Consider the following 19,152-nt stretch of genomic DNA (forward strand, 5'->3'; position numbering starts at 1 on the left):
CAAGCCAGCAGGAGAACCTGTTGACTGAGATCCCTGCCCCGATACGTGCTCACTGTAGACTCTACCTTCTTTCCATTCGCGCCTCTCAGTCACACGCTCCTCCCAGGGCACGCACCTTCCTAGCACGGAGCTCCTACAAGTCCGCGTTTCAAATCCACTGCCCAGAAATCCATCTTTGACGCTTTTCCTCACCTCTCATCCAAATCAAAATATAAATTTACATTATAATTAAAAGTGGTGCTCTATCACACATTCAACCAAGACATCGTTAAGATCTTCAGCTAGCATCTGTGCCTCCTGCTTGGGTGGTATGGCTGGGTGGTGTTGGTGCTTGTTGATGGTGCTGGGGGTGACGGGAGAGGTCTTTGGCTCCAGTACAGTTGACTCAACTTGCGCATCTACATCATATTTTAAGGTAAGAATTGTCTGACAGACATCACATACCTATAACAGGTTATTCTATAATTCTTAGATAAGAGTGAGATTACTGTTTTATTTTTAGCACCAATATTGGAGCCCACGAAACAGGAAGCTATACTAATAATTATGATAACGGGAAAGTTATCAGTAATTGAGAGTGACTTAGTAGACGTATAAATTTCGACAATGTTGCCCTCGGTGTTCAGCGTGAAGTTCAGGTTGCCCGAGTGGTAGTTATTGCTTAGTAATACACATAGATCAAAGACTGGTCACAAGGTTTTTTTTTTTCCGGGGATTAGCCCACCCGGGCACAGGTCACTGACCCACATCGGGGCCTGGGGGGCGAAAATGTAATAATAATAATAATAATAATCATAATCATAATAATCAAGAACCATAAAGAAATACAAAAAAAAAAAGATCAAGAGTGAGAAACAATATATGTATGTTGTGTTGTGAAAGTAAGAGAAACAATTGAGACCCTGCAGTTGTGTGTAAATGAGGCAGAAAGTCAGATCAGCAACCTGGGACTTGGTCACAATTTTTGTGATGACATATGGCAGCAGGGTCTACCATTAGACAATACATTATGCTTCCAATATCTTCCCGTTTTTCTATATTTCCAAGAACACTTAGAATACAACAAGGCCCTCGCACTTGGAAAAACATGAGTCATGAATACAGTTTGGAAGCAGTTAGTTCTCTGAAGATGTCAAATAGCAATGTAGCCAAGAAACAATGAGACGTAAGATGGCAAAAAGTTTAGGGATTCTCTGAGTTCAGTAAAACGTTGCATCCAATTTATAAAGAAAATTCCGGAGCTGACAAGGACGACGACGAAGGTGACAGTAAACCAAGAAAAAAGATAAAAAAATCTGCGATCTATAAGAACCATAATGGAGCTGACAACAAGGATGATGTGAGGATAAACAGTGAATCATCATATAAGAAAAAATGAAGTAGAAAGAACTAGTTATACGCTTAAAAGAGGCTCCTTCATTACCAGAACATCCTTTTTGACTTATCTAAAAACATTTGTAAATACAAGTGGTAAGGTTCTTCATATTTATCTCGTGTATCCTATGTCATTTACACACGTAATAATTATAAGAAACCTAAATGTATATGTGTAGACCCATAGTTCTACCACGCATACAAATGGGCGCGTAAATAAGCAATTGTGGACCTAAACAGAATGTGTATGTAAACTAGATCACTATAATACCCAACACACGCCTCATAGTTGCACTTTTATACACACATCAATCCCTACAGCTACACCCAGATTTACACAATGTATACTTCCATGTCTACACCTGTATACTGTACATACATCAAAATTCAGTAGCAACATTCGAATCATATTCAACCACGGCCACCCTCATATCAATATACACACAAACAACATACTTCCCTCACTGTCACATCCATATATACAGGCAACAAAAACAAGTTTACTTCATCTAGAACACTGCCACGCCTCCAAGACAAGACTGGCATGAATGGCGGCAGTAATGGCTCGTCTTGCTCTAATCTTCTACCCGTCGACCTTCTGGAGGCGACCAGTTTTGGAGGACGTAGATGCTTGCAGGAGGGCTCGAGTAATCGTTTACAATATTATCCCCATTATACCAGTAAGAATGTCGTAACTTCTAGCAGTGATCAGAAAAGAAGACATTAGTCTATGACCGCCGGACAAATTTACAACTCGGTAGGTTTTGCTAAGGTATACACAGCCACACCTTGACCTTGCAGCTAACATTTGATTAACCTTTGATTTGCATAAGATACTTTTCTTTTAATGTCGTGTGAGTTAATTCACGCGCAAGAGACATCTATAGTTTGTTATATACAGTGAAGGTGTAAACTAACATCAATGCACATATAGAGAAAGCTGACACGGTACTAAAGGAGGAACTGCAGGTTTTAGCTAAACAGTGCTACCAAGTCTAATGCAACGTCACTACTATACCATAACTAACTAGTATTGAGCTACTAACATGCCGATTAGCGTAACATTTATGTATTTATCTTATTTTGGAAAATTCTGACTGACTGTAAACTATCATGCAGATCATCAATAATATATATACTAAACTTAACGTAACTTAACCTAACCTTACAAAGCCTATTTTAGGTATAATTTGGCTAGCTTATGATGGTAAATACAGCCAATTATATCTTGAATGAATTAATCTCCATTAAATCCACATTTTTCCCCGTTTGGTAAAAACGTCAGTTGCCTTTTCAAAACTTAATCGACGACTATCCCCATAGAGCGTAATACACACACCATGGAAGTATAAGGTACACCTCCATGACACACACACACACACACACACACTGTATTGCGCATAATCATAATACAAGTTTTAGATTTCTTTTTGTCCTTATTGAGAGTCGAGCGTCTCGTCCTGATGGAAATATAACAGAATTCTCGTGACTTCAAAGTTGTTTTGTGTCATGCAACTTTTTTTCTAAGTTACATATACAATTGCGCTTCTTTTGACAGGAACTGCCTGATTGTAATATGTCTTTGAAAATCCAAACACGTCAACAGTACAGTACAACCTTTACCCAAGTGGAAACGTATTAAAACTGGTTGTCATGTTGTTATAAATAACAGGTAATGACGGCGACTGAGTCGTTGGTTAGAAAGATGCGGGAAAATAACGTGATCAAAATAATTTTGTCTTAATCACCAAGATAAAACATTGTTATAATTAATAAACAACTTTAAGCAAGTAATTTTCATGAATGCTGAATTATCATGGAATGATTATTAAGATCTTTGAAGATATGATAATAGCTATAATGTATTTAATTATTCATTCTCTTGAGAATCTTTATATGTTTAAAATAACCAGAGCACGATTTTCCTATTACAAGGGTGAATTAGCTAGACTGGCTAATTCATCCATTGTTCGCCTGTGAATACCTGTTATCCATTTATATAATAACAGGGGGACCAGTTTACAAGACCCGGCTAACCTTAATTGGTATGTATATTTATTAACAAAAACATTATCAAACATCTTATTTTCTTTAACAGAGTTGCAGGGAATGTTTTATTTGTACACAAGATTAACGTAATCACCGACAATACATTTTCAATGTTCCGTTTCGAAATTTATTACGGCAATAGTCGGGAGGACACAGAGAAGACTCCTTACACTCAGGTGCCCCCGGGTGTATGATGTGACCCTTCACCGGCTGAGCTGCCAATGCCGTTACGTGGCCACGGAATGCTGCCTTACCACCCCCACCCATTTTTCCACCTGTACTGGGAGGCGTGCAGCTGTGGGGATGAGTTGTAGTGCAGAGCGGCAAGTTCAAGTGGAAGACAAGGCTCGCACTGCTCCCTCTGTTGCTATTAGAATATTTCTTCTCACTCTCTACACACGTGCAATAAACAACGTATAATATAATCACGATCCAAAGTTTGTATTCAGGCCTTGCTAGCAGGGGTCCAAAGGGCAGGGTAACACCCCCCTCCTCCCATGTTATGTGGAGTGGTAGTTCAGACGGTGCGAGCAACATTTTCATGATCACACCAGAATATCGTATGCTGTCAAGTCCGTGTTTGTTATTTTTTACAAGTGTTACTGCCGTAATTACATATCTACTGTAACAGGAGTCAGACTAACAAAAATGCGTCATTCAAGACCTAAAAAGTGGTAAATATAAAAGATAAATTTAAAGTATGGAGCTAATATATGATTTAATAACGTTCGATCGGATTTGAAGCTTTGAAGAGTCGTCGTAGTCTAACAAAATGACGTCAGTACGCCAACATGACAGCAGCATAAGGCTTCGATACATGTAGTCTCAACACTCACTTTTACCAACCCTACAAACCAGTGGCGTATATAATATAAGTCTTTGGAAGGGGTGGGGCAAGACTTGAAGATAAGAGGGAGGAGGGGCACAGTACCCTCCGAGAAAATGCGTTGAAATTTGATCAATATTATTTCAGGAACTTTTGAGGCCATCTGCAATGAATAGTAGGACATAATTATTTCATGGCTTATATTAGTATTTATGTTGAAGGCTTTTCCTCCTGACTATGGGCCTGAATTAATCTCTAAGTACTTACGTCCTGGTTGCGTTGGGTTGGCGTTGAGGGTAGCAAAGTAAGGAAGGCCAGGCCACGTGGGCCCCTATTAACGCCATTGCTATAAAGCTAATGATTTCGCGCCTTACATCTGTGTTGATATTCTGCTTTTAATGCCGCCTTATTATTCATTATTCGGTATCATGTGTCTTCTTTTTTATTTTTATTACTTTTTACTTTTAGCCGCTTGTAGGCAGTCGGTCACGTCTCTGCTACGTATTGTTGTTATTACTGGGCATGCACTGGCTCCTGAATGTATTCTGAACCCACTCCAGTGTTGGTCAAGTCTGGTCTTGAAATAGCTCACACTCGGTGCCACAACACTATTGGCCGCAGGTTCCAAGAGTTCACAATTCTCACTCTGAAAAAGTTTGCCCCTCACAGTTTTCTGGACTTGCGGTTTCTTCAACCATGAAGTGCTTGAACCCTTGTGGGGTGGGCGTCCGCCAGCTCCAGGTATGGACACTCGACTGAGTAGTACCCTTTGAGACGTTTATACACCTCAATTAGGTCGCCCCTTGCCCGTCTGTAGTATAAGCTAGGCAGTTGCAGGCGCTCTAATCTCTTTGGATAGCTGAGGTGCCGAAGTGCAGGCACCAGTCTGGTGGCCCTCCTTTGGATATTTTCAATCAACTGACAGAGTCTATACTCCAGGTGGGGAAGCACCTCACTCTTGAAGATCGTTACGAGGTCGGTCAGATATCTCGACAGTCCGTCTAGATATGTGAACGACCTTCTTATGCCTAATAATTTAGTTGCTTTTGATATTAATTGAAACTAGCGCTGACATATTTCTTTACTTCTTCTACAGCTGCACCTTTCCTGCCGAACTAAGCTCCTCCATCCACAAGATTTTATTATGATTATTATTTACAATGATATCATTATTATGAAACCGTACACTTAAAGAACAAACAGCCATCATTAATCTCGCGCCGTCTGGCAACACTAACTCACTCCAACTATCATCGGGGGTTCGACTGGCACTTCTGGATCCCCAGCTACAAGACCTGGATACAAATTTTGGATCGCGACTCTATTGTATCTACTACTGTATAAGAAAAAGCTGTTATACTCAAAACTGTAATTCTATCTGACATACGGAAACGATTTTCTTAAATATTTTGAATGAGTAAATTTTTCTCTTTACTTTTGTAAACTCCTGAGCGTTTAAAGGTTAATCAGACTCTTCACATTAAACTCGAACGTTATAATTCAGTCAAACCTGTTGAATACAATTCATTTTACTATTTCAAATAAATCATACATAGGCAATCATACATAAATGTTTAATCCAATATATATTCACATAACAATCATAGCTATGTAATTAGTCTAATCTTAACACTTATAATGAGAACGTAATTTGCCATATTTCTATGTTGTCACAATTTTATTTGAATATTATCAATAAAATTTCCAATATGCCACCACGCGCATCAATCACTTTCTTTATTGTATTTAGTAAAGAATTAACTGGGTTCCAACATATGGTGGGCCGTCGCCAGATGGTCTCCTACATCTCTTGGGATTTAGGGCACTTCCCTACCCAATTTTAGCTATGCTGTATATCTTATAAACTGTGGATCTAACTGTGGGTGATGGATCGTGGTTGGCACCTGTGGGGTCTACCCACCCTTGTGGAGAGACTGAAGACAGTTTACAACCAACCCCTCGGACACCGGTACCTCTCTACTGGATTTCAGCTGTCCGTCATCAAAACTGTGGAAATGCACCCGCCTCTCATCTACGGACCGGCCCGCAGGTGGGGGTTCATGGTCAGGGTCCGCCCTGACCCAAGTGGAAGGGAAGGGATAGTGCATAACCATCCCCTTGGCCACCCGCACTTCCCTACCAAATTTCAGCTGTTTGTCTTTAAAAATGTAGTAATGCATAATAGACACACATACACACACAGAATGTATTTTAAATTATTAAGGATACATCTTAGGTCTTTAAGTGCGCAACTAGGTAGCAGTTTCACTAGTCCATCAAGAATATTAAGAATTATGAGATATAACTCTCTTGGTGTTGTTACTGATAATTAGGAGTGTTGTGTTGGCAGGTGCTGTTCAACCAGACGGAGGCAGTCCAGTACGTGGAGTACGTGGCCGAGATGCCTGACTTGTCCGGCTTTACATTACACTACTGGATCCATCTCCTAGAACCCTCCAGCTTCGTCTGTCCCTTCGCCTACATCAGTGAGTTAACTAGAAAGATCCTAATGTTTCTGTCAGGTCTGTCTCAGCTTTACAAATTCAAAGTCTAGTCAAAGGTAGCGGTCAACATGTCGTAATTTAGGATCAGGAGGTAAAACAACACTCAAACGCCTTGTGTATCTTCAAAACTTTCTCAACTTAAACTCGGTAGAAAGACACTGGTAAGGGTTTGCTTAAAGCATATAACCCATGCATTGTTATTGATTTCCTTCAGCATCAAGGAAAAATATGAAAAAAAATGACTGAATAAATTCAGATACGAATACAATATACTCAATGTTTTCTTTACGGTAACATGGCAAGGTACGATAAGTACTGTGCATTAAAACAATTAAATCCTTTACAAATCTAGATTTATATCACCTTGAACACAGTATACAGTACTCAGTAAATATGTCTAGGAGGCTACAGAAACTAACGATAATGAGAATTTTCTCCATGTTGGACGTTATCGAAATTTACACCGGCAATTTAGAATTAAACCTATTTGGTCTGGACACTTAAAATAGAAGAAGCTCTTACATTATTGTTGCTAGACTCACTGGCGGCTCACTAACCGCTCCCCTGCTGCCCATCTCAGTGTGACTTTACTTACCCTCCCATCATCCCTTCAACAAATTTGTTGCGTAAAATAACCAACGACCAGAAACACTCGGGAGGAAGTGAGGTAAGGTAAAATTGTGGCTGGACAATTAGTTGTTCACCTATGGCATAAAGCTGAAGAACTTCACGTAATGGGGAAGAACATAATGAGATTTTTCCTTTCTATTTTCTTGTAACACTTACAACAATATAACAAATCCGATTGTTATTGTGTATAGTATATGGTGACATAATTCTGAAAAGAATTGTAATTTGCATTACCATCATAATTATTTTTAACATTATTCGTAGCAGTAGTCGTAGTAATCATTAATGACGTATGAAGAATTAAACGTTACAATACTTTCAAGCTCAAAATCATTACCAGACGAGGCCGACGACACATCTATCCAAGTGCTTGTGGTACGATCTGAATTATCATGGACGTGGGTGATACAGGTGAACGGCGTAGTGGTAAGCTTGGTCACCTCCCCCGTCAGCCTAGTGGGGAAGTGGCACCACGTCCTCCATTCCTGGCACTCCCACTCCGGCAACTGGAGCTTCTACTTGGACGGACATTTGGTCGACTCTGGCATCAACCTTGAGGTGAGAAGTGCTGCCGAAATCTCACTTACACTTTTATAATGAAGTTACATTTTTGTTCAACTTGACAACGCCTCCACCTTTAAGGTGCCACTGAAGGGAAAGTATCAAAGTTTAGTAGGTTTTCATGAGGCTGAGAGGTGAAAAAGAGCCTGAGTACGTTAGGTGTATGGCTACTTTGTGTATTGCATAAATCAGAGACTAGAATATAGAAGTAATTCAACACATAGTCGCATTAATGCTAGAATGTATTCAGACTACTTCATATTACAGCATAAGACTAATCCAAAGTGAATTTACATTTAACTGGATAAATTTCCTTTATTTTATACAGCAATTAAGTAAAACCTGCTATGGTATAATTATATCAGGTTCATGAGTGTGAATAAGAATTTAAAATTTCCCTTTCTTGTCAGATAAAGTGTCCGTTTGTATACACAACTTCAAACAAAACTTCATATGCTGTGGTGACTTTGAACCTTCTGCCAATCTTGAACCATTTTAAGAAACTGTAGGGTTTAGTGGTTGGTGGTTAGCATTTTGGCAACCTTCTCTGCTGTGATAGGGGGTTCTATGTTTCTCCTAGCTAATTGTGTTCCAGGGCACTCTATAAGGTGGTGCTGCAATGAGTTTTCTGCTCTGCTGGTACTTGTACAATGATTTCCCATATGCTTGGGTATCTCAGTCTCAGTCGTTGGAAGATGGCTTCTTCCAGTCTTGTCATATCCTTGATGAGTGGTGGTCTCTCTTAATCTTCAGAGGCAGCTCGCTGGTGTATATATACCTCTCCTCAGACACCTAGAGCATCTTAGCGCCATCTAGGCATTGCAGGTCAGAACGACATGCGCAATACATTCTTGAGAATTCTTACATAAGTAATACGTCAATATATACAAGAAAATCTCCCCAAACTTGCAAAATTATGCCTCAGCATAATAATATATATATATATATATATATATATATATATATATATATATATATATATATATATATATATATATATATTGTTACTAGTTGGGGATTTAGAATATAGTTAAAAGTCTACCCAGATCCCAACAGGCAACAAAAAACAAAGACAATCGGACTATAAAAGGGTAGACAAAGGATGCGAGTTTTTGTTGTGTATAATAAAGTACCATAAATCCCTAAACAAAATATTCAGCTTTCTATAATTTACCCTTAACCATACTTAACCTAAACATTAACAGTATATACATATTTATACAACATACGATAATTTGAAGCAAGGTGGACCTGGGGGAGGCAATATAAGATTACAAATACTTAAGTGCGGAGCTGAGATGGCTGACGAGTAAGGCTGAGTATTGTAGAAGACGGTAGGTAGTCACTGTGCCGTAGGTTTCCAGGATAGGTGATCCTGTGGTCACTTCCCAGAGTGAACTGAACTCTCCTCGAACTGGAGCTGACAAAGAAGACTTTGAGGAGGTGACGCAACAACCAGGATATGGAGAAGGGAAACCCCGGAGTGGTAACTAAGACGAGTCATACTCGGGTTTCGTCCCTTGATGGCGTTGCTCGTGGTGCTGGGTAGGTAGATCAGGACAATAGATGGCGTGGTTCGTAACACAATATATATATATATATATATATATATATATATATATATATATATATATATATATATATATATATATATATATATATATATATCATGTGTGTGTGTGTTATTAATTTTATGGAAGGTACCAACAACAACTCTAAAAGAAAATGATACAGGACATGACCTTGACACCCTGACCCCAATAAATCTAGATTTCATCCTTGTAGGTCCAAAACGAGGCCTTAAAGATACGGTTTATGAATATGTGTAAAGTTGAACTATTAAACCAAAGACCAATATCTGAAATACACCAGTGGTGCTTGAAACAGTGGAACATAATGATTGAACAAGCATGAGGACCTGGTCCTCATAGATTGACTTGTGGCCAAAATGTGTGACCCAGCTAAATAATCGAACATTTGCATCAGACCCTTGCACAACATAAATTATGTGACTACTATGACTGAATGAGATTGTCTGTCTGACATTTAGATTAAGCGATAATGACATTGAAAAAGCTTGCTTGTCCTCACAGACAAAAGGGATGACGGTGAGTGGTGGAGGGCGGGCGTACTCCGGGCAGAGATACAACGCTATCACCAGCAGCGAACCTTGTGATGAGGGAGTGCACGGCTGGCTCACCTTACTGGGACTCGACACTCGGGGAATACAGGTAATAAAATTAATATTTTCATAAATTCTCTTACAAAAATCACGCTAGTAGCACTTTAAAAATAGTTTTACTGGTAGTGCTGTTCGTCCGTCCGCCTGTCCACGATTAACTCGGTTTGGCACCATTGTTGTCGTAAAAATATAATTATAAGAGGCTCTTTCTTGGGTTTCTGAGGTGTCACCATCCTAAGTAATTTTAGTTATAGCAAATATAAATCTGGAGGATTTGGTATTTCAAATGACTTAGATTGTAATAGCTGGGGAAGCCGGCGTTGACTGGTTTATTTCTAAAGGGCTAAGGACAGCTCATAGCCTATGTGTGAGACTACACTATCATCTCCACCACATCCACTACATTATCATTTACATTGCACTCGCTACATTATCATCTGCACTACAACCATTATACTATCACCTCCACTATCATCTACAGAAGACACTATCCATTGACTATACCATCATCTACACTACACCAACTGTACAACGATCAAAATGTCGTCCTCAAAACATTTGTACATTACATATATTTTGTTTGATATATTATCTATTTTCTTATTTGTTGAGTGTTATGTATAATATTATTGTATGTGTTGGGTCAGCGCGCCGAGCACTGGATGAGCCGCCTGATGGTGACAGTCTTGGTTGATGGGTGCAGCCCGGAGCAGGGTGGCGACATCCTTACCTGGGACTACACGCCCAGGCAGGGGTACGGCGGTGTCATGACAACACGCGCCAACACCACCTGTGGTCATTTCTAAACTATTCCTTCACCATTAAATATAAATGAAGGACAAGAGAAGAAATAAATAGACATATCATAATGTGTGTATGTACAGTCGGGGTCAAAAGTCTTGAACACTTAGCACTATCTGGCATCTACTTCTGAGTTATACATATATGATTGGGATATACTAATAACACTACTTGTCATCTCATATTATGCCTGAACCACAAAATGGGATAAAACTCTCCTTAATACCTAAGATCTTCGGGCACTTACATGCCAAATACTGTCAAGTGTTCAAAACTTTTGACCTCGACTGTACGTACGGGTACATACAGTATTATGTGCGTGCATATGGTTGTACATTTGTTTTTATATGGTTGAGTATATCCATATGCCTCCTTATGAGGGTTTATGTGTATGTACAGTACGTGTGAGTACAATGGTGCATTGTATTCTGCAAAAAAATAAATTGTAAGATTTATTTATTTATTTATTTATATTTATATATTTATTTATAATTTATTTCAGATAAGCGTGGTGTTAGTGTAATGTATTTGATAATAAAAATAGAACAAGTACACATCTTTCAATTATGTCATCTACATTACACATGGGAGGAGCGGCGACCGAGTGAACTCAGTGCTCACCTCGTCTTGTGGGTCGTATAAACTGCCGATTCCTTTTGTACTTTTTGTCTTCTTCCGTCTCGACTTCATAGGTTCTACTTTTGATCTTCTTGGTGACTGTAGCCATCTTCCACTCTTGCGTCTTGTTGTCAATGGGCTGCATCCTAACCGCTTCTCTAACTGAAAACGGTCTCATCGATCTTTGGTCTTGGTGTCTCTCTGCCACAGTACTCTTCTTGTTCTGCATTAGCCATCTCTCTTCGTCCAGAGACCATTATTTGGGCTCCAGTAGGGTATCATTTGTGGGCACCAGCATCTTCATCCTCCTCCCCATTAGTCGTCGTGCAGGACTCGTGTTCAGTCCCTCTTGTGGGGTGTTTCGGGTGTTCAAAAGACCAAGGTACAAGTCTTCTTTTGCCTTCAAGCACCGCTTCATCATTCCTTTCAGTCTTCACAGCTGCTTCGGCAGCTCCATTCGCCTTACTATTGCCTGGACGTAACGCCTCATGAGAGATGTTCTAGGCTCGGGTAAACTGCTAGAAGTGTTGCGATGTGAACTGCGGTCCATTATCGCTGATCAGAGTTGCAGGTATGCAAGTCTCAGCGTTAGTCACAGGTAAGTAGTCAACCTCAATATATATATATAAGTGAGTAATATTACAAAGAGGGGGCGAAATAACGGAAGAGAAAGTGATATCACGAAATAGAACGCGACATAACGAAACAAAGGCGACATAACGAATGCAAAAGTGATATGAGGAACGAAAAACAATATGAAGAAAGAGCAAACGTTACAAGAACTTTTAGTCAACGCCGTGATAATGGAAAAAGCAACATGGCAACGGAAACAGCGACAATCTAATCATTGTACCAGATATTTTTCAAATAAGAACGAGGAATTATTACACTTGAAAATTTGCAAAAAAAAAATAAATAAATAAAAAATAAATAAAACCACAAAGGAAATGATCGATAAAATTACACACACAATTAAAAAAAAACACAAGGCAAATATCTATGCTCTTATCACATTAATCTCCTAGTGCTTTTCGCCTTCAATTAGAACTTGTTTGTTTTAGCTTTATCTCTAAATTATGAACACAACAGGAAGAGAAAATTGATAGCTCTGTTGCCTCATATTTACATATTCAAAAATATTCCCCGAAAAATAATAATTTGGTGCATAAGAATTTAATTAATTATCAGTCTGTTTTTTTCTGGAGACAATCAGGGTTTAAAGAACATAAGAACATAAGAAAATAAGGAGTCTGCAATAGGCCGGTTGGCCTGTGCATGGCAGCTCCTGTCAAGAGTTACTACCACTCTCTATCATCCATGAATCTATCTAGCCTCCTTTTGAAACTTTCCACCGTTCCAGCACTTACTACAAAGTTGCTAAGCTTGTTCCACTCGTCCACCACCCTATTTGTAAACCAGTTCCTTCCTATCTCCCTCCTAAACCTAAACTTATCCAACTTGAATCCGTTGCTCCGAGTCCTATCCTGCTCGGATATTATAAAAACTTTATCTATATCCCCTTTATTGATCCCTTTCACCCACTTAAATACTTCTATCATATCTCCCCGCACTCTTCGTCTTTCTTGGGAATGCAAGTTAAGTTTCTTTAACCTATCCTGATATGGAAGGTTTCTAAGTCCCGGAATCATTTTTGTCATTCTTCGCTGCACCGACTCTAGTGAATTTATATCCATTCTATAATAGGGGCACCAGAACTGAACCGCATAATCGAGGTGCGGCCTGACTAGCGCAAGATATAGTTGCAATAAGACCTCTGCACTCTTGTTACTTACACTTCTAGATATAAAACCCAATACTCTGTTTGCCTTATTTCGAACATTAACGCACTGTTTTTTAGGCCGTAGGTCCGGGCTTACAAGTACCCCTAAGTCTCTTTCACAAGTCGACTTCTCTAGGTTGATGTTGTTAAGGCTGTATACATATCAGTATTTGTTCTTCCAATATTAAGTACGCTGCACTAGTGTTGAATTTCATTTGCCATTTTTCAGACCACCCCTGCAGTTTATTTAGATCCTCCACAGTATTCTACTCTAAAACCACTAATACTCATGTAATAGAAAGTTATCAATAAGTTAGTGTCTGGAAATAAAAAAATAAGGAAAAAAAAGAATCTTGTAACTAGATTTAAACAACATAAATAGAGTGTTAGGACAGGCCAGGAATCCAATGCTCTGTTTGTTCATTTGAGGGATAACAAGCATTGCATTGACTGGGATAATGACTCCTCAATATTACCTTGTAATGCAATTGACAGTAGGAACATTATAGAATCCAGTCTCATTAAACATACCGAATCCGTAATGGTATGTGCAAACTGGATAATTTCGTAATTAGGAAGATTTGTAACCAGGTGAGAAGGTTGGGTCATCTTACCCTCTGACCTGACTACCGACTGCTGCGGTGCTTTTTGAAGATTAGTGGGGTCACTATACCTAATACCTGACCATTGTGGACCTGATCTCACCCTCCTCTGTATATATATACCTTGTTATGTACTTCTCCTTAGTCTGTACTCACCCCTGAAGATATGAATTACACGAAAGCGCTTGGGAATTTCGTGTTTTATTTTTTCCTTGTGGTTATCAGCAACACGAAGTTCCCAAGCGCTTTCGTGTAATTCACAATACCTGTCTCATTCAACCTTCTCGTTTTGTCAATGTAAATCTTCCAAACTGTTTCATTGTGTATAAAACCTTAACGATTACGCAATTGCAAGTTCATATTTTATTTACTGATCAGAATCATCAGATTTCTTTTTATATTAATTTTAATACATTATATTCGAAAGTTCAGATACTAGAGCGGATATGTTGACCAAGAAAAATATTGATAGGTGGGTGTGTTTTACTGAAGTAATTGATAAAAGGAATGCGCCGGAGATATTAGAATTGTATATAAACAGTGTGAGGACTTTCTTCCGCCACACTCCCTCCTCTTTTCTTGACCAGCCCACAACAACGCCCTCAAGATGAACCCTGGCCTACTCCTCTTCGTTTTGGCTGTGAGTATATTGGTTGTGTCAAATTGATGCTTCATCGCACACTGACATTGATGAACATTTTTTACTAGGCAAAAATAAGTTTTAAAACTCTATGATTCTTGACTAAAATTTATTTTTCTGTGGTGGTTTTCGATGATGTTTTACAACTATTTGGAATTTACGTTTGTTTTCTTTGTTGTGTGTCCATATATATTTCATAAAATAAATGTTTATACATGAATTTTAGTAGGAAAATTAGATATTAGACTAATGAAGTTCTCATAAATACCTGGCCTTTTGTCTGGTGATGTACCAAGTGTTTCTCCTTCATCCTGCAGGTGGGGACGGCGTCTGCCCAGCAGCTGACCAGTCCTCCCTCACGTGAATGCCGGGAGCTGGTGAGTACCTCTTATCTCATAAATTAAATATATAAAGAAAACTTACATTGAACATTCTACATTGAATAAAAAAGTTCTAGTATAATCATTGTATCCAAAGGAAAGAAACGCCTTCCCAGAGGGCACTATTTATAATTTAACTGTTGGTACAATGGGTTTATAAATTAACAGGATTTTCTTGTACATGTTAATGGTGTTGTGTTTCAGGGAGCCATGTCTGGTGGAGCCAAGGAAGGAAACTCTGTCCCCACGTACAGCGCTGGAGAGGTGAGCCTCACATTCTGTGTTACTACACACTACATTTCGAACATAATGTTTTTACAGCAATTTAGCACGAGAAAGTTAAACAGAACCCCATCCTAGAATTAGTCAATTTTGTTGTTTTTATTTTTTTTAAGCCTATACAGTTTTGGAACCTACTGATAATAATTATCACCCCAAAAACCAATGTCTCCATTTCCCCGGAAGTATGTATGGCGGCCATCTTGGTTTTTAAAAAATGGCCACCCTCAAAGGCATTTTTCTCAATATTTCAGCTTCTAAGCCACCCTGGGCATTCATGTTAACAGCTAAACATACATATTCAGGGACAAAGAATCCAATGGTACCAGGTATAATGTGGTACAACCACTTCCGGGGCCATTATGCCTTTTGTCATACAATTTTTAAGGTATTAAAGGAACCTGCAATAATGTGTGATGTGTGTTATTATGAGTAGATTATGATTATGAAGTAAGATATTCCTATTATGATAATTATATGCTAACCTGAGTATACTGAATTGTGTGTATATGTACAGTATATAATACTCTCATTATTTGGAAATTATTGTTCCTGTATCTCACACTTATCACCATTTTTATATAAAATACGTATACGAATAGTGTTGGGCAATAATATTAGGTAATATAACAATATTACCTCGTTAAGATTTTATGAAATAATATTATTGCTACAGACAATAACGGTGAAGGCTGAGGTGCCGAACATGAAAAGTGGAGCTTTTGAGTTCAACCTGTGTCCCAGTGCCGACGCCCAGGACGAGGACTGTCTTTTCAAGTAAGTTGTCTACAATTACACAAAGTATTGAGAAATCTCCATCTCAGATATTCCGTGTCTACGTTCAGAGTCAATCATTCCTTATTAAGTGTTGCTTCAAAGGATTTGTCTTAGCTTGTGTTTCTTTGTACTTGCTTATTCTTAAGAGAGGAAGCTCTTAGTTGATGAGAGTGAAGCCGGGCAGGCAATGTGAGTACAGTATTTGTATGTATGATCACTTATGGGTATATACCTAGGCTTATGTGGTGTTGAATAAGATTTAAAGTATTAATGTCTCGTTCAGGTATCCACTGGAGATGGCTGACGGTAGTGGTCGTCAGTTTGAGATAAATTCTGAGATTCCCGGCGGCCAGTACGACGTATCATTGATACTGCCCAAGGGACTCACTTGTGATATCTGCACCATTATGGTCGGTACCTGTCTCTTTCTATCTATATATTCGTATATTTATATCACTCTACATTATAGACCCACCTGTCGTCATATTCATATCTAGTCTATCTGCCCGTTGTTATTGATTTTGGTACGAAGAATTAATTATTTCTATTGACATTATTGTAGATACATTTTCATGATTTCCATGATTAGTGAACCACAAGTTCAGGTTGTCTTCACTATTAAAACGAGGCGTGTGATGAACTTGTTGTTAACTCACACAGTGGACGCTGATCACCAAGGACTGTGTCGAAGGTTCCTCGTGCTCCAACCAACTCGCCAAACTCTGTGCTGACATCTCCATCACTGAGGAGAAGTAAGACTAAATCTCTGGCTGACTTTTATTCTCTCATGAAATTAACCCATAAAGTTCAGTAATTTCAATATTTATATATAGAAGGTAAATAATAACTGGCAGCGTGAGGGAATTTTCAAATTTCATCAGTTACTTCACACAAATTTGAGTAAGCTAAATAAAATGTTTGATTTTAAATGAAATAGCTTGGTTTTATAAAACAAATCGAAAATTATTAAAGATTAAAGCAAATAGTGGAGGGAAGTACAGACAGACCCCGACTTACGACTGCTACGACTTATGACCGTCGGGACTTACGACAGCCGCAGATTTTTTATTAAAATTTTTTTTTTTTTTTTCAAATGACACAAGCATTTTCTATACCGAAACGTTTCCAGTTAATGTAGTCTCCATGTATAATTAGAAAATTTATGGGGGCCCCCATGTGCATTCAGCTGACTACATTAAAGATAAGTGCTCAGTCACACTGTAACCATTCCTTATTATTTATTACTTACACTGTACTGTATCCATTCCTCATTATTCATTACTTTTACTGTACTGTATTTCATTGTAGATTATTTATTTAAAATTTTTTTTTTCTTTTTTTTTTATCTATGTTGGACTTACGACCTGGATTTGGGTCCCTAACCCCGTCGTAAGTCGGGGTCTATCTGGGTACTCTAAAAAAATTATATTGCACCTACAATACTGTTTGATATATAAAAATCGCTTAATGAAGGTAGAAATACGGGATATTCACAAAAGCATATAATTAAGTACATCATAGCGCCACATTAAACAAAAAGTCCAGGAATACGGAAATAATTTATAATAATCATAATTGTTTCCATAATTTATATACTGAACATGTTTTGTCATTGCCACATACTTGAGAAGATTTCTCTCTCTCTCTCTCTCTCTCTCTCTCTCTCTCTGGACACAAGTTAGCAGCCACCACTGAACGCGTGATTAACCACTGTATTTGTTGCAGAACACGAAAGACAAGATTTTGGGGCAAGGCCTTTCGCATTGCAGACAAGGCCTTGGACGTTGCGCACGCTTTTTCACGCGGATAAGATTGAGAAGAAGAATGGAATAATAAGTCTTTATCAATGATGATGTCTTTGGAACGGTCTGATGATACTCTTAGGTTATTCATGATTATTGGAGTTAATAAAAGACATAATGACAACCTCTAACAATGTCATACACATTTTAGCTTTCACAGTTACTGTAATAATTTATATTAGACGTATTATGGGTTATTATTATGAGTAGTAGCAGTAGTAGTATTATGGTAGAAACGCTGTTGTAAGAAAAGCTAATGCGTATTATATTGACACTACAGTATTATAAAATAGCACTATGATTGCCATTTCCTACTAAATATTGAATTTCTTAATATTACATATGACAATATGACATTATTACAATATTTTCTAGTCAATGTTATTATCATTATATAATTATCATTGTTGTATGTCGTCATTTAGTTTGTGACATAATAAAGGTTTTAGCAGAGAAAAATATTTTTTATCCGTCTAAATACACATCAATCAGGAGAGGAAGGACCTTATCATTCTCTCACGATAAAAAATAAACATTAAAAAAGAATGGTGATGATAACATACTTTCTTCATAACATGTAAGACAACATTCATTTTGAGTGTTTCATGGAAAACTAAAGAAACTGAATGCTGGTGTCTCAGTCTTACGTTGTATAATTATGGCCTTATCCATCAATTACTACTTGACATTATATTTATGAGAAAATGGTTTTGTTGCGTGTCCCCTCTGATGGTATCAACAGTATTCAGAAATTTGATGAAAGATCCAAACTCTGACTCTATTTTTCCCTTCCACTGTTTACCTCCCTCTTCAGGCTATGGGTCCGCCGAAGTCCTCCGAATTGGTCATGCTCTACCTACAGTGATTTACATGGACTCTTAGATACAGTTGATCTCCTTCAGTGGAGATTAAACAGTATGATCATATGTGATTATTAATATGCCCACCAGGCTCTCTCCTCCCTTATGCCTCCCTTTAGTTCAACGTATGTTACCTTTAGCCAAGACCGTATCTAGAAATTATGTTCGGGGGGAGGAAGTCAGAGGACCAAAGAGCGCTCGAGACATTTGTTCCCCAAAACATAAAAACTAAATAATCATTTAATTATGTGCATTTTATTGTGGTATTAAAGGTGAATAATTACAGCAGAAAATAACCAGTATGTCTTAAACAAAAATATGCTGATGACTAATTTTGCTAACACTCTTTACCAAAAAGGACACATCTCTTATAAATACCAAATTTAATTTTTTTTAGAATAAACTAGCCAAGGAAACCTTTCCAATCACACCAAATGAAACTTCAACTGTCTCTTGGGGTCCACTGGGAACGAGTAGGTGTCCAGGG

General features: G+C 38.2%; 2 protein-coding genes across 2 annotated transcripts; both read left to right on the forward strand.

Annotated features, from left to right (window-relative positions):
• Window positions 1-64: 64 nt before the first annotated feature.
• Window positions 65-11,068, forward strand: LOC121879391 (C-reactive protein 1.4-like). Its single transcript, XM_042386012.1, has 5 exons — window positions 65-415; window positions 6,600-6,735; window positions 7,724-7,941; window positions 10,038-10,175; window positions 10,774-11,068. The coding sequence occupies exons 1-5, from the start codon at window positions 311-313 to the stop codon at window positions 10,930-10,932; spliced, it is 756 nt and encodes a 251-aa protein (XP_042241946.1). The 5' UTR covers window positions 65-310; the 3' UTR covers window positions 10,933-11,068.
• A 3,390-nt stretch (window positions 11,069-14,458) lies between these two features.
• On the forward strand, window positions 14,459-18,264 carry LOC121879398. Its single transcript, XM_042386023.1, has 7 exons — window positions 14,459-14,567; window positions 14,885-14,944; window positions 15,152-15,211; window positions 15,903-16,003; window positions 16,287-16,413; window positions 16,664-16,755; window positions 17,729-18,264. Exons 1-7 carry the CDS (start codon window positions 14,535-14,537, stop codon window positions 17,811-17,813), a joined length of 558 nt encoding a protein of 185 aa, XP_042241957.1. The 5' UTR covers window positions 14,459-14,534; the 3' UTR covers window positions 17,814-18,264.
• Window positions 18,265-19,152: the final 888 nt, after the last annotated feature.

The sequence above is a fragment of the Homarus americanus genome, unplaced genomic scaffold (assembly GCF_018991925.1).
Source record: "Homarus americanus isolate GMGI-L3 unplaced genomic scaffold, GMGI_Hamer_2.0 scaffold15169, whole genome shotgun sequence".
Lineage (NCBI taxonomy): Eukaryota > Metazoa > Arthropoda > Malacostraca > Decapoda > Nephropidae > Homarus > Homarus americanus.